Source organism: Schistocerca nitens, chromosome 4 (assembly GCF_023898315.1).
Source record: "Schistocerca nitens isolate TAMUIC-IGC-003100 chromosome 4, iqSchNite1.1, whole genome shotgun sequence".
NCBI lineage: Eukaryota > Metazoa > Arthropoda > Insecta > Orthoptera > Acrididae > Schistocerca > Schistocerca nitens.
Window position 1 is genome coordinate 598,516,725 of NC_064617.1, and position 17,203 is coordinate 598,533,927.

The 17,203-nt window shown below is 43.4% G+C and overlaps 1 protein-coding gene across 2 annotated transcripts in view; it reads right to left on the reverse strand.

Moving 5' to 3' along the window:
* Positions 1–394: 394 nt before the first annotated feature.
* Positions 395–17,203, reverse strand: part of LOC126253435 (proton-coupled amino acid transporter-like protein pathetic) — a 79,523-nt gene continuing 62,714 nt past the window's right edge. For both annotated transcript variants that reach the window (XM_049954777.1, XM_049954776.1), the window contains exons 7-10: positions 16,303–16,584; positions 10,933–11,111; positions 5,711–5,880; positions 395–1,216 (exon numbers count right to left, since the gene is read on the reverse strand). In XM_049954777.1, coding sequence (XP_049810734.1) covers positions 972–1,216; positions 5,711–5,880; positions 10,933–11,111; positions 16,303–16,584 — 876 coding nt within the window. In that variant the 3' untranslated portion in view covers positions 395–971. The remainder of the gene's footprint in view (positions 1,217–5,710; positions 5,881–10,932; positions 11,112–16,302; positions 16,585–17,203) is intronic.

Genomic DNA, 17,203 nt, shown 5'->3' on the forward strand with positions numbered 1-17,203 from the left:
TATGGCGTATTTTAGGTATCCAGAAATACAAATAACCGGCAGGATTGGCCGTGCGGTTGTGGGCGCTACAGTCGGGAGCCGAGCGACCGCTACGGTCTCAGGTTCGAATCCTGCCTCGGGCATGGATGTGTGTGATGGCCTTAGGTTGGTTAGGTTTAATTAGTTCTAAGTTCTAGGCGACTGATGACCTCAGAAGTTAAGTCGCATATTGCTCAGAGCCATTTGAATCAAGCCAAATACAAATAAATAAAAATTAAATTTGGTTCCATACCCAGCAAAAACTTTTTTTACTCACAATTCTGCAAACATCATAGTGTCTTTCACATGCGTGATATGAGGATAAATCTTTATCCCTAAATATGAGCTTTCTATTTTGTAAATAATAACAGATATATATCAGCAAAACAAAATTTATTTGAGAATATGAAAAATAATTAAATACTTATACACTACTATTTACATGGTCTTAAAATGACAAAGTGGCACTGAACAGACATACAGACACACACAAGTGTAGCAAATAGTGTAATGTCAGTTAATCTGATGATGGAGTAATGCGAGAGTCACACCGCTTTGTACGTGCTTATTACGCTTATTACATAGGTATCTGACTAGACAAGAAAGTTTCATCACACGAAATTACCTTCATAATAAACAAGAAGCTACGAACATTTGTGCCCTGTGTCAATCTTATTTTAGAAAATAATAAAGTATACAGAAAGACAAAAGTTCTTTAGAGAGCCCATAGAACGGGCATTGTGTCCAACACGCTAAGATCAACGTGCCAAAATAAATAATAGTGTGAATATAAATTTCACACTAACTAATGACACGGTACTGACGTTCCGACGCACTTGTTAAGCACACAGTGTTCCGGAGACCCCGATATCACCGACAGTCTCCCGTCAGAACGCACATCACCGATGTAGTCACAGCTTGCACGTAGTGCCTTTCACTGAACAACTTGCGTTCTACCCCGAGTAGGTGCGGATGATCTCCAGTACTGCAACGTAGGAGCCGGTGACGAGTCCGAAGATAGAGAAGGCAGCGATGAAGATGTTCTTCCAGAGTCGCCAGTTGAGGCGCCCCATGCCGTCTTCCCAGAAGACGACCGTCTCCAGCACAGCGGGACAGAAGAGGCCCAGGGTCGACACGAACACCGAGCCCACGAGCGAAATAATCGGCTCCAGTTTGGGGATCGCTACCGCCACCGCAACTGCAACATCAAACAATTTGGATATCAGCTTCAGCAAAACAGTGAGATAAACTGTGGCATTACACTCACTTCACAATTGATTGCTATGCTACGTGTACATAACCGAAGTACGAAAAGATGTACGGCGGCTTAAACTTCGTCCCCCCCCCCCCCCCCCCCCCCCCCCCGTGGATCGACACCGTCCAAATTGCGCACGGGAGCCGTGAAGCTGCCATGGACGGCTGCCGAGCCGTTAACACAGTGTCGTGTGCGATAGTACGAGCTTAGTAAATACTGGCGTCATTTCATTTTTCAGGTACGGAAAAGCAGTTTTTAACGAATATAAAAGATTGTGGCTTAACGTCACGTCGACGACGACGTGGTTATAGAAGGTACAAGCAGATATTGGGGTAAGTTAGGTACGTAAACTGACCTCTCACATTCTTTAAGGCACGCCGTGTAGCCGCGTGGTGTAGGGCGCCTTGCCACGGTTCGCGAGGCTCCCCTTCCACCCCCCCGCCCCCGCCCCCCCCCCCCCCCACCACCACCTCGGCTGACGTTCGAGTCCTCCCTCGCGAATGGCTGCGTGTGTTATCTTTAGCGTAAGTTAGTTTAAGTTAGATTAAGTATTGTGTAAGCCTAGGCACCGATGACCCCAGCAGTTTGGTCCCGTGGGAACGTACCACAAAATGGTTCAAATGGCTCTGAGCACTATGGGACTTAACATCTGTGGTCATCAGTCCCCTAGATCTTAGAACTACATAAACCTAACTAACCTAAGGACATCACACACATCCATGCCCGAGGCAGGATTCGAACCTGCGACCGTAGCAGTCGCGCGGTTCCGGACTGAGCGCCTAGAACCGCTAGACCACCGCGGCCGGCGAACGTACCACAAATTTCCACCACTTTCTATAACCGATTTAGAGAAACAATGGACAATCTAAATATGGGTAGTAAGGTGCGGACTGCGAATGCGAGTCCATTGTCTCACTAGTGCCGCACCTCATTTGGTGACAGTCTTCGAGACAAACACAGCATGTAGTTCCGTAAGGGGACTGATGACTTCCGCTGTTAAGTCCCATAGTGCTCAGAGCCATTTTTGTAGTTCCGTATGATCCATTTATCTTTGTATTTCTTTAAGTGTTTTTAATTTCTTGCCATTGTTCTGCACATAGCTTGGGAATTTTACATTGAGCCATTCACTTCTTTATTAGAAGATTTGCGAGTCTTCTAGGAAAAACTCAAAACCCTTGAAACAGGAATAAAACGCCGCCCATTTGTTTCTTTTTAAGTTAAGTAAATCCATTCTATAGTATTTTATACTTTTCGTAAGGACGAAAAACTAAAACCCACACCAGCGTTTGTACATGAGCCATTGCGCTATTACTGTGCCGAGTCACTGGCAAGGAATGTAATGTAGGGAGCTATGGCATACTTTGCCTAACCAAGCACTCCAATAGCTGATTATACGAGCGTGAATTCGCCGCAGCACTTTAGCGTGAACATATTATCGTTCCACATGTTTAATCAGCATCCTATTTCCTCATATAAATAAGCCACTTACCGTAAGTAAACGATATACCGCAGCAAGAATATTATGTTAATTTTTCCCTTGCTCCTCTTATGGAGAGTTTCTGAGGGGAGGTTCAATGTGAAATTACCGACGGTGCATTCCACTCCACTTCTAGTTTTATTCGAAGTTGTTGTATGACTAATATGTCTAAACTATGGTGTATAGCACCCTTTTGAACGAAATTTAGTAAAAATATGATATATAATTATGTAAACATGTGGAGGTCATAATACATAACGTAGTTTATTTGCTTTCGTGGGCTGGGGCGCTGTGCATCTGTGCATTATTATATACGTTCTCCGTGATCCATGTGAGTAGAAGCCAGAAGAAAATGAAAATAAGGAAAAAATTGAGTGGAAAAAATATTGAGCTTAAAAAGCAGAACGGACAGGGGACGAAGTGAAAAATATATTAATTAATATTCAGTATAGAAAACGCTATGCCTACAGAAGACTGGAAGTGTTTTGTTCCTGTATGGATCGGACTGTTTAAGACACTTATACTGTTTTAAACATTATACGTGCATTTCATTTTACAGTATTTCGCCATGAAAATATGAAGTTTTTGTTGTCACCTAATGTGTTATTTTAACTATTTGTGTTTAGTTGTTTGCTTGCATTTTTATTTGACAGTGACGCGCAACTTCCGAATGTTATTGACATTTCGACTGTTAATGCTGTGTGCGTGCGCGAGGGCGGGATGGGGAGCGAGAGTGAGATAAACAGGCTGACAGTGTGAGTAATAGAGATTGGAGGGAGATGATAACCATACGATATTTGGGAACGGGGAATGGAGTTGTCTGAGAGTGCAGTACGAATTGATGAGTTTATTTTGCGGTTAAGTTCATTTGTACAATGGTTTTGTTCAGACAAATTGTGTTATATTATAGAGTGATGAGTCGTAAAATAATGTGTTCCTTCCCCCGCCGATCAATTTTTGTGTGTAGGAAGACTCTTGTATTACTAATTTCTGCCTCCAGCTATTGCTCACTTAAGAATTTTGAAAACTATGTCTGTGTTTGTTGGGGGACGATTCTGTGCTGCTAGGTGTTCAGGAAATGTTGAGTTGGAGCTATTACCTTTAAATGCACTGAGACTTTCTGCATATATGGTCCTAAAAGCTCTTACATTCTTTGTCCAACATACTATTTGACGGCAGCTATAAATAAATTGGTAGAAATGGAACCGGCTAATTTAGCAGTGCTAGTTTTTTTATCTTCCGCCTTGTAACTCCAGTAAGTTTAGTGTCTGCGTGTAGCTTTGTTTTGTATGTGACTGTGCGCCATCTGTTGCTTATCATGTGTTGATCTGGTCTCTCCTGTGTTGAGAGTGTCTGGTTTAGGGGGAGATAAAAAACACGCACACGCACGCGCACGCACGCGCGAGAGCACATTTTATAATATGTACGTGTTATCTGTTGTTTATTTTATGAATTTTGTAAGTATCACGTCCATATTTCAGTGCTGTTCGCTTCGTTATGTTCAGTTCTTCGATACAGTCATGTTTGTTCATAAGCAGAATGGTAAGAAAAATAACACTGAAGTTGACACAAAATGCTGAACGATGTCTGAATGAAATAAAAATAAAGAAATTGCACAAGGCAGCAATGCTATCTAATCTTATTTACCAAGTATGGATATCAAGATGGGCTGCAATATTTTGAACTTGGCTACACTACAGCAACAGTTACGGAACAGCAGGAATAGCCAACCAGTGGCAAAAATGGTGGTTTTCAAATAACTTTGACCACGGTTTCGACGCATCTAAACCCGTCTTCTTCGGAAGGACAGACAAAGTTCACATTAGCAGTTCACTCAGTAAAAGCTCTCTTAACATGACACAAATCGGCAGCAGTCTGTACGTCCATAAGCAAAAATTAAGACCTCTAGAATCAAGGGCTTGACGCATCAGTAAAAACAATCACTTAGAATGACGGACCTTGCTAGTAGCTACATGCCGGCATGTGGACATGCACACCGCTGCTGATTAATATCATGTGGAGACAGCTTTTACCAAGTGAATATCTAATGTGATGTTTCGTCTCTTCTACCGAAGAGGGGTTTAGACCCCTTGAAACCGGGGTCAAGGTTATTTGAAAACCATTTTTGCAACTGGTTGGCTGTCCTTTGTTCCTGCTGGGCTGCAATGTCCAGCATATGACTGTTACGCTAAAATACTGTTGAATGTGTTACTTTCAGGGATTCAGGTCCCCGTATTATGCGAATAACTTTTGTTTATAAACGCTCCGACATGTTTTAGCACCTTTGTGAGACTGTCAGCGGGTACTTCTATGCAGTTATTATTTTCTGCATTACTGAATAAGAGAAACACCTGATGGCGGAACAAAGATGCTGAAATATGTCTGGACGTTTATGAGCAACAATCGTACGCGTAATACAAACGCCGTGCGAACAGGCCTCTGAAGGTCCGACCGACCGCCGTGTCATCCTCATCCGGTAAGCGTCACTGGATGCGGATATGGAGGGGCATGTGGTCAGCACACAGCTCTCCCGACCGTTGTCAGTGTACAAGACAGGAGGCGCTACTTCACAGTCCAGGAGCTCCTCAATTGGCCTCACAAGGGCTGAGTGCATACCGCTCGCCAACAGCGTTCGGCAGACCTGGGCTGTCACCCATCCAACCGTTGTTACCTCCGCTGCAAGACCGTTGGTCTTGATAATGGGTGGACTTCTGATTTGGTCTGCTAACATGACTGCTGCTGCTGCTGCTACTACTACTACTACTACTACTACTACTATTATTATTATTATTATTATTATTATTAGAGCTTCAAAACCGAGATGAATGTGTGAGTCTTTAACCGAAAGGCTACAGCCTAAGTGAATTGGAATCCACGGTATTCTGAAACATTTAATTCCATAATGAAACAGTCACTGAGAGCCCAGGAGCTGCAGCTAGGCGCAGAAAGCGTCAACTCACCGGTAGCGAGGCAGGTCCCGATGCGGTAGCAGTACTGGACCAGCTCTGCGCGGTGTGGCGGCACCTTCTCCATGACCAGCGCCAGGCTGATGTCGTTAGGCACGAACATCTGCAGTCCGTACGTCAGCACAATGGCCAAGGCGATCAGGATGTTCACGGACTGCGCCAGTCTACAAGAACAAGTCGTGATCTTCAGGATTACATGAAAATATTGTGAAATACACATGTGGTCAATAGCAGCACTCTAGCAAGTTATAAAGGCCGAACAGAGCTTATTTAAAAAAAAGAATAAAACGAATATTCTACAGAGAGACAAAAAAAGCCTGTAGACATACGACAGCGCTGACTGCTAATTTTCCTGTGTATAACCGGTTACCAGTGATCAAGAAGACCTTTCATTTCTTTTCTAATCTATCTTGGTGGTACTTTGCGGGAAACTGTCTCCGTGGTGTCAATTATGATTAAATAATCACTTGTTTCATCAGGATAGCTTTATGTTATTATAGAATTCAGTTATCGTAACACACTTTAATATACACAGACTATACATAGTGCCTTATGGGAAGCACAATGACCGTATTAAAAAAAAAAATGTAAGGTGTAACGGGTATAAGTGCAGTATTTCTGTTGGTGATTGAGGACGGTGTACTGAACCACATTACATCACCGTTTAATTCATTTTCAGATTAATAATTACAGTTATTAGGATTATTATGTTTTTAGGTTGGTTAGTGCCTCTAAGTGCAAGAACAAGCCATTAATACTTAATTTCTCTTGGGCAGCAGGTCAGGTATAGAAATGTAACTTGCGGGCACAACACGGCTTGTCAGTACCAACAGGTGTAGTCCACTTAACGATGGATTACGAGCGTGCAGAAAACATCACAATAAATTATGTGATATGTTTGCGGGAACATTGTCAGACGCAGAAAAAAACAACGAACGCTCTGATGTGCGTACACATTAAGCTACTAGTCACCAATCTACCTGTGCTTACAGGACGTGGCGCTTGGATCCGGACAAATTTCAATTTGAATTTCCCGACATGTCGTACTTCCGCCAGAGGTTACGATTGTCGTTCTAGAAAACAGTTAGAACCTAAAATAGCCGAAATGTTTCGGATTAGTGAGTTGTACAACCGAACAGCCGCGATTATGTCTTCGCTCTGGGCGTTCGCCCACTGAAATAGTTCGATTCTTCGGGTACCCGATGTCAACTGTTAACGATGTCGGGGCTTCGGAGAAGTATAATGCTTCGGAGAAGTCTGGGGAAGATTCCGCTAACCCAGGGAGGAAATGCATTCTAGGAAGCGCGTGTCACGAACTGCGACAGGTTCAGCTCTGATTTCGCAAAACCTGGGACACTATCTGAGGAAATTGGCGTCAGTATTCAATGTCAGACAGCGAACAATGCGTCGGATGACTGAGGAGGAACTACTACGAGCCATTTAGTCCAAAACTGGCTCTCAGATAATGTTGATATGTTCTGGTCAAAGGAGATCTGGCCCCCGAATAGCCCGGATTTGACCCACTTCGGCCATTATGTTTGGAGCGAAATCGAAAGAGTTACCAATAAGACGAGACACCCTAATGTTGCATCTCTACGCACCGCTATCTAAGAAGCGTTCGCGAATATGGACAGCGCTGTTTTAAACAGTGCGTGCGATCGCTTCAGGACAACATTGGAGGCAGTCATTGCGGCTGAAGGGGTTACATCGAGTAACGTTACTCTTGAAAGATATCACTACTTATACGTAATGGGATTTGCATTTTCATTTGTATTTCGTTTTTATAAATTTGCTTTTAAAAAAGGTTTCATTTGTTCAGATTTAAGCGTCGCCTTCTGTGTTTATAATCAAAGAGCAGCTGCTCACGGAGATCTAGTATGGGCTGTAATCATCATGTGGCAAAGAAACTTGGTAAATATGTTCAAACGCTAATGTGGAACCGATTTACGCTGGGAATAAGTTAGTTCCAATTTTGGCCACCAGGTGTAAATCTGGCGCTATACAGCATTTCGTCGGCGTCTCTAATACTTATATTGAACAAATTGTGTAAGTGGCGGTTACTAATAAAAACAAAATTACGCCTTTTTCGCTGGTTTCACCTTTTATGCCCACGTCCCATTTCTAATCCATTACACGTGGAAACATTTCTATACATCTTTCTTACATTCACAGCGCCAGATTTACACCTGATTGCGAAAACAGGAAAAAAGGTTTTCTGGTCTAAATAGGTTCCAAACTAACGCATTAAAAAATCTATCACGTTTCGCTGCCGTACGATAAATATATCCCACTCTGGACCTCTTTGAGTAGCTGCACATTAATTATAATGGTTCAAATGGCTCTGAGCACTATGGGACTCAACTGCTGAGGTCATTAGTCGCCTAGAACTTAGAACTAGTTAAACCTAACTAACCTAAGGACATCACAAACATCCATGCCCGAGGCAGGATTCGAACCTGCGACCGTAGCGGTCTTGCGGTTCCAGACTGCAGCGCCGTTAACCGCACGGCCACTTCGGCCGGCCATTAATTATAACCACCAAGTATTATCATTACTTTATTCCACTTCTTACGAAGACATCATTATATGATCTATTTAAGAGTTTCTTAGAGAAGTTATTTTGATCTGTAATTTAATTTCCTACCAGTTTATAATCGCCATTCTTCTTTCTGTCTAAACAAATCGCCTGATGATAACATGACTATGTCGAAAACGGCAATAATACAACTGCTACCTACCATCTTCAGGCTTTTCATACAGTAGGATGTGTGGTAAAGAGTTCTTTCAGACAGGTAATTTTTTGCTCGGTGTCGCAGTCATGATAATTTGTTACGATCAGAGGCGACCGTATTTCATCATAAAACCTATAACACCGAGGAGAAAAGTAGCGCTACATAGTGCATACCACATAGCATAACGTACAAAAGAAATATGTCCTTACATCTACATCTATACTCCGAGAGAAATCTTGCGGTGTTTGGGGGAGAGTACTTCTGGAATCACTATCGTTCCCTCCTTCCCTGTTCCATTCACGAATGGTGCCTGGAAACAATGATTATCGGTACAGCTCCCTGTACATATAATTTCTCTAATTTTCTCGTAGCGTCATTTTTCCAGGCACAGGTGGCAGGACACAGTATGTTGTCTCACTCTTGTTGGTACGTAAGCTGTCGAATTTTCAGCATTAAACTCTACGGTATGCACAACGCCTCTCCTGCAGCGTCTGACACTGTAGTTTGTAAAGAATTATCTGAGTAAACGATCCGCGACGAAACACGCCGTTCTTCGTTGGATCTTCCCCATCTCTTCTATTAATTCTGTGTGGTGGACATGTGCTACTGAATGGCTTCATGTTAATTTTTTTTAAATAAGAAGAGACTGAAATGGAAATCCTTTTAGTTTATAAAATATGTAATTGGGACGAAGACTCTATGAAGTGGTCCTTCGGGGCCAGAAATGGAAGCGAAACGAGGCGGAGGGTGAGATGGACTTTGTTAAGGATTAGATCGTTATCTGTTAGTGGTTGGGAAAGGATTCGCGTCCCGTTGGGTGCCTGTCAACGACAGGGAAACGGAGTTCTTAATTTTTTGTTTTTATTTTATTTTATTTAGTTAGTTATTTTTTTGTGGGAGTGGTAACGATTGACAACCCAGATTTGGTTCTCGCAGCTCTCTGTGGGCACCGCCCAGATGGAAAAGGTAGTCGTACGTCTAGACTATACGCCCGCTTCCGCTTGTACTCCTTAGGCCTTTTTCCACATGACGCATTAAAAATCTACTTGCTTTTAATTTACTAAAATCAGTGTGAAGTCTACGCCTAAACAAAAAACTCATATATTTACTCCAAACTGAGGCAGCTGCTGTTGGAGACTTCTTTCATTGACACAGGAAAATTCCAGTTCATTACATTTTAAGTAAGAGCTACAGTCCAAAATTTTTCTCTTGATGCAACAGCTAAATACTGTACCAGTTGCAGTACTCAGTGGTTTTCTGGCATTGCCATCAGCAGCCCGGTTTATTAAACTCGGGTAAGCCAAAGCACAAATGTAAGCCTTCTATCAGCTTTTAAACCACCTTTGTGTCACAAGACACAGACATAACCCATTCCAATTAGGTTAAGCAGGACCAGGGGCTAAATGTAATCTGAAGAGCTAGTGTGGCGGCAAACATTTTACTCTCGGTCTCGCTAGGGGAGAGCGACAGTTATGTTTCGGATTTTGATGTAAATCATTACATAGTCTACAATAAAAAGCAAAGTGACCTACTTCTGTCACTAGTCCGACGGTCCCAATTTTTGAAAAATTCCGTAAATGTCTCCTTCGTAGCCTTACTCCTAGGGACTAGCGCTTATATGTCTACCCAGTGTGGTCGATATGTGATAAAAGACGGATTTGCGGACTTATGTTCTTGTCCGCATTCCGATTAAGAGGAACCTCATCATTCGTCTCGCACTCTGTCTTAACGAGTCACTTGAAATACTCAGACTTCGTCGACGTCCAGTTTATCGGAAACTACGGATTATTCAGCGAGAAACCTATATAGCTGTAGACTTTTTTTCCGAATGAGGAACATCTGAGCAACACCTCATCGAAATTCGGCTGTCCCTTGCTAGATGCATAGGACTGGCACTGTTAGTCAGTAGTCTTGAATGTTACTCGGGGAGAGTGGTTGAGACCCTGGCCTCGTGGCAGGAAGGACAAGTCTTCCGTTCGGTCATCGAGATTAGTGTTCAACGTGGGTTCCCTATACAGAATAACGCGAATGCTGGCATGGTTTCAGTAGAGGAAGACTGTGATCACAATAGGTGCTCAGGTGCATATCTGGTCATTGTTTCCCATACCATTCATCTACAGCAGGAATTCCTTATCTGTGTTCCTGCTGGTCTCCCGGTGTAACACGTGCCCCGGCTGCTAGTGTCGACGTTCGATTCAAGGAGAATATTGTTCTTAAATACACTTCTGCTTTTGTTTATTCTCCCAAACGCAGAAGATAACAGAAAAGAAGAAGAGAAAGGCAGAAGCAATAGTAGCTTTAAATGTGGGGTTAAGAAACACTGTTAGGAAACGAAATACAGATATACACTATCACAATGAAGAATATGGTTTGGATGTATGATTTCTTCATACGTCTTCTGTGACTTTTAAGAAGAAAAACATAGTTTATGTTCGTGATATGTAGTCTTACAAACTAATAAAAGAACATTAAATATCAACTTACGGCTCGTCGCTTGGCAGGTTGAGTGTCACGCTGCCTTCAGTGTCTGGTCCATACTTCAGGTAACCACAAAATCCAATGATAGCGTACAGGCCCACGACAATGGACATGGTGATGTTGAGCACGCCTGGGCAGCCCAGAAAGCGCTGCGGGTTCTTCATGCTGTTCTCCACAGGCATCACCTGTAAATAAAGCCGTTGTCATAACAACGATCAACTCAGGCATCTCCCTAATACAATGTCAAAACGATGATCGCACATAAGAGCGAGATAGTAGAACTTTCTTCTGAAGTGCCTTCACAATAGTCCCGTAAACATTTTTTAGTTACTCTTGCTTCAGTGTTCGCTTTAATACACTGTAATACCCCAGTAAATTTTCTCATCAAAAAATGGTTCAAATGGCTCTGAGCACTATGGGACTCAACTGCTGAGGTCATTAGTCCCCTAGAACTTAGAACTAGTTAAACCTAACTAACCTAAGGACATCACAAACATCCATGCCCGAGGCAGGATTCGAACCTGCGACCGTAGCGGTCTTGCGGTTCCAGACTGCAGCGCCTTTAACCGCACGGCCACTTCGGCCGGCTTTTCTCATCAGTTCACAGGTAAGAGTGACTAATAGTCTACCGTTGATTATAGGGTGGTCGCTGTATACAGAATGCACCAGGAGATATGGTCAGTATTCAGCGATCTCACAGAAACTTTCTAGTCGAGAAAGTCCGGTAAATATGGGCTCTAAATTGCGTACCTTAAGAGCTAGGAGCACTTTTTCATCTCCGCTACAGTAAAAAACATCTCTTCTATTGAACAGCTGCTCGTAACCAATGAGATGTGCATTTTAGATGCCATATTTAGTGGAGAATTTTTCTTGTTTTGGTACTTACTACCTCCCCCCAAAATACAGAAAGCAAGGAGCTTGCAGTAGACGAGATTTATTTCACAATATCGAAAATGAAGAAGCGCTCATAACTCATCAGGTATGCATTTCAGATCCCAGATTTACTAGACATTTTTGCTTCTGAGGTTCGTTCATGCTATACTCCTGAATATTAATCATTCCTCCAGGGATACTCTGAATATGACAGCCGGCCGACGTGGCCGTGCGGTTAAAGGCGCTGCAGTCTGGAACCGCGAGACCGCTACGGTCGCAGGTTCGAATCCTGCCTCGGGCATGGATGTTTGTGATGTCCTTAGGTTAGTTAGGTTTAACTAGTTCTAAGTTCTAGGGGACTAATGACCTCAGCAGTTGAGTCCCATAGTGCTCAGAGCCATTTGAACCATTTTTTTGAATATGACAACAGATGTGCAAAAGAAAACGCTGCGTTGTACGTTACTCCAAAAGCACACACAGACTGGCCAGTGTCTTTCGGATTAGTGAAGCTACCTAAGGCAAGTAACTTACAGCCCCCAGTTAGGAATAGGCGAAAGAATGAATCTGTTATTTGCCACGTTGCACTCCATACTTCAGCTAAGCAGAACGAACTGTTGATGAAGTTCGTCTTTGATTCACCCAGGGTCCTCTAAGTTAGAGGGAAAACATTAGGTCAGTGGTAGCCACAGTTGCGAATATGTAGCAAAATATTTTCGCTTACTCTCTCTTCAAACTTACCAAATGTTTCTGACTGGAAAAGAAGATCTAATACATGATATGTACGTCGTGATCCAGTACCGTAACAGTTAGACAAAAGTGAATGTGTGTATCTGTGTGTAACGAAAAATAATTTCGATTTCTGTGTCGACAAATTCTGAGCTATATAACGGTACATCTGTTTAAGCGAGATCAACGCTAACAGAAAAGGATAGAGTCCCCCAGATTCGTCTTCCAACGTCCACCTCCGACATGAAGGTCCACTTCGTCTCGTGAGATCAGACGAGAATGTGCATCAGTAAATATAAGCAGCGCCACTAAGTTGTTGGTGTCAGAAGTGTCGTGAGATCCAAATGATTGGAGCATGTTGAGTGTTACGTGATGGTTTTTAGAATTTTGGTGTTCAACTTTGTAGCAAAGCGGTCAGCTTTTCTGACTGAAGCAGAGTACTTTGCTGAACTGCTTCCGATTTTTCTTGTTGCGATAACTGTAGCAAGTACAGCAGCCTAGTGTAGAGAATTGAGAAGGGGTACTTGGGAAAGTTGCGGCACCAGTTAGAGCCGAAGTTAATGGCTGGACAGTCCTGTATCAACCACGTGCCTCTCCATCCTGACGTCCTACATCGCCCTAGACAAAGTATACCACACCGATATTTTGGCACCACATGTCTGCTTCTGGTCGAAAGTTCCAGTTTTAGTTTCGTTTCACTTGAATGAGCAACCCACTTTCCTAGCTTGTGTGAGCTATTGCAACCTGACGATGTAAAACTGCGATAAAATTCGACAGTGTAAAGAAAATTTTCTGCAGGATTTTTAGAAACAGGAAAGCGGGCTTATCATCACAGACCCACCGCTTATTTTTGAGATGTACCGTTTTTTCTTTCATGTTTGGGAGTGAAGGACAATGTGAGTGACTAAGCATGAGTACGTCGTCCGAACAGAAACTAACATTGCAATTTGTTTCACTATGAAATCCGTGAACCTGGTATTCACTACGTTGTACCATGTATCTGTGGCGAGGACCTGTCGATGAATCTGCAGACCCAATTGTACCGCTCTGGGTAGGAGTTGTGAAGCGATATTTAGCACAAATTATGTCTAAGAAGAAACAGTTGCAGTACTGTGGAGATAACTTCAAGTATTTCGGAAGATCAATGGATTAGGCGTCATCAGAAACTATGGTGCTAACGAAATGATAATGGGAAAGATGAATGTTTCGATGAAGGAACTGAGGTTCGGTGAAGATTTTAATTAATAACAAATTAATCGAAAAGGTGTCAGTTCACATACGAGGGCTATTCGGAAAGTAAGGAAAGAGTTTTTTTTACAACGATTAGCTACACCTTCCAGCTACTTCTCTACACATCGCAGCTCTCAGACAACTGTCTTAGCGCTGTACCAACTTTTCAATTCCTCGTTGTAGAAGACAGCCGCCAGTGCATTTCGACAATTTTCTACTCTGTACCGCAGCTCGTTGTCTGTGTCAAAATATTTTCTTCATAGCCAGCGGTTCATTTGAGCAGAGATGCAGGAGCATCTTCATTGCCCCTGCAGAATGCGGCCGAAAATTGTGGTGTAGAACGAACCACATGACAGTTATGTTATGTGGAATGCATAGCTTCAAGCGAAATTTTTCGCCAGGCCCTCATACTTGGCGGGAGACGCTAATTTCTAGCCATCTTTACGTTCTCACTGTGAGATAATAACTGAAAAGAGCAACATGATGCGATCGACTGGCGAACTAGACATAAAGCCCAACGCATCTGTGCAAAGCTTCATCGGATTTTCACTGTATTTTCCATTTCGCGACCGGTCGTTCCTTACTTTCCGAATAACCCTCGTATTTCGATTATGGCAAAAGGTATAATTGCTCTCATGATACAGACGAAAAGCTGCACATATTTCGAGCAGTGTGACCCAATCAGCAGACTTCACTTTAAAAAAAATAAACATTTTGTAAGGCTGTGATGGCGCCGTTTCTATTGTGGCTATAAGAGCTCAACGAAGGGATGGAAAGACGGCACCATATAAATAGGAGAGATGAGAGTATTGAGAAGAGTGAATGATTGTGTAAGAAGGGATCCACTGATGAATAAAGACGTATACTGTTGATAAAGAATACTGAAACAGCAAGTGAAAAAGGATATAAAGGTGACCCATGGAAACTGCTGGTGACATTCCCGAAGGAAAGTGAGACTCAAGCAGACAAGATACTAAGGGTTATAGAGTAAACACTTTTAACTATTACAGGTTCGTAGGCTTGCAGAGTCAGTGTCATTTTAAATAAAGTAATTTTGGACATTAGACCGTTTCATCAAAGACTACTAAAACAATTAAACTGCCGACGTTTCGACCAACTTGCTGCGGTTCTCTTCAGGGCGGTTCACTGCTGGATACTGGTGAATGTCTTGTCTTATGTACTATCTTTTTAGGTTATCTGGTGGCTACCGGCATCACGTATCTGAGATGTCATTGGACAATATGAAGAGAGGTTGTTATGGAGGGGGTGGCAGTATGACAAGCTATTGCGTGTGCTGCCCCAGTTCGCTGACGGCCAGACCAGTTTGGTTGTCCCTGCGGCACCTCAGATTATACAAATTGGATGTATATACAGACAAAAAAATTATTACAGTTTCAGAGAGGTTAGATGATTTATTCAAGAGAAAGAGCTTCACAAACTGAGCTAGTCAATAATGCGTTAATCCACCTCTGTGCCTTACGTAAATAGTTATACGGCTTGGACGAAGGCGAGCAGCAGAGACTGTCGCTGAAATGTAACCACAGGATGGCTTGCCATGAAGGGCAACAAATGGCGGTGTACAGTATCGCCGATGTACCTCAGTGGTGTAAGTGTGCCGTAGATGACAACCAAAGAGGTCCTGCTATGAAAGGAAATTGCACTGCAGACCATTAATCGCAGTTTTTGGGTCGTTTGGGGCTGACAGTCAGGTCTGGGCATTTTCAGAGACTTCTTCGGCCTGGAATCTCATTGAATGGAGTAGAACTGTCTTTAGTGAAGAGTCCTGTTTCGAACTGTGCCCCGACAACTGGCGTAGACGTATCTGTATACGCCCCAATCGGGATTAGCGTACCATCCTGACAATCGCCCATCATATGGCCCTTCAATCATGAGTGATGGTCTGGGGTACCATTTCTTTTCATAGCCAGACCAGTTTGGTTGTCCATGCGGCACCTTTACAACACAACGGTAGGTTAACGATATTTTACGCCCCGTTTTGTTGCCCTTCCTGGCATGGCGAGAGTTTCTATTGCTCGTCTTAGCCGAACTCTGCCTTGGCCAGCAAGGTCACTGAATCTCTCCCCAACTGAGAACGTTTGGAGCATTATGGGCAGGGCCCTCCAACCGGATTGGGATTTTGACCATCTAACGCGCCAATTGGGCAGAATTTGGCACGACATGCAGGAGGACATCCAACAGCTCCATCAATAAATGCCAAGCCGAATAACTGCTTACATAAGGGCAAGAGGTGGAACTACGGTTATTGACATGCTCAATTTGTGAAACACTTTATGCTGAACAAACCATCCAACTCTTTCTGAAATTATAATAAGTTATTTGTCTGTACATGTACATCACAGCTATCGATTTATTTCTCACTCGGACTATTCCTTCGTGGTGTGTCTTTTTTGTGGTGGTAGGAGGGGGGGGGGTGTATTTTATCTGGTGAGCTTATAGTTACAATAACTCTGCGGAAGGGTGGCGGACATGTTAAAAGGCTATCACGGTCCAAGTATCAGCCAATTGCTACGTGGTATCGAGACTCACCACGCCGATGCCCTCCATGGCGAAGATGACGGTGCTGAAGAAGAGCGGCAGCTGAGAGACGGGCGCGATGAGGTCCCGCTCGCTGGCGCTGGGCACGCCGGACAGCGTGTAGTAGAGCGTGATCACCAGGCTGACGAGCAGCGCCACGTCGGCCGCCACGGACACCGGCACCATGTGCTTCAGCTGGCGCACCAGCACCAGGCCCAGCAACACCGGCAGCATCACCACCATGTACACGCGCACGTCCAGGTCGTTCATCCACGGCACGTAGTAGCCGCACACCTGACAACCACATGTACAAAGTTACTCTTCACCAGCGGGTCCCGTGTGTAATAGTTACGTAACTGATGCTTCGTCCAGTGACCAAGTGACACCGGTAATCTGTGACGATGTATGAAGGAAAAAATATGGAAAGGTGTGACTCATTGTAGCCAAAAGATAAAACTGCAGCCTGTGGAAACTATCCTGCTACGAGTCAAGTACATTTCGCTTCCTCCAATGTTTTGGCTGTTCTGTTACTTCTTCAATTATCTATGAGATCTGCAACGCAATACAGGAACTGTTACTTCTTAATACAGCACCCCTAGATAAATAAACTGCAAACTTCTGTACAGAACTCTTGTGTGTCTCAGGGACTAAGACGGTTAGTGTAGCACTGCAAAAGTTTGCGGTTCAATTCTCAGTAGGCCCAATAACTTTTTTTTTGTGTTACTGTGAATATTTTGTATATGTGAGAAAATAAAATTTTAAGTATGGTTCGGAGTCCATGTTAAACCTTACACTGAGGTGACAAAGATCATGGGGTACCTCCTAACATCATGTCGGACCTCCTTTTCCAAAGGGTAGTGCAGTACCTCGACGTGGCATGGACTCAACAATTCCTAGGATGTCACCTGCAGAA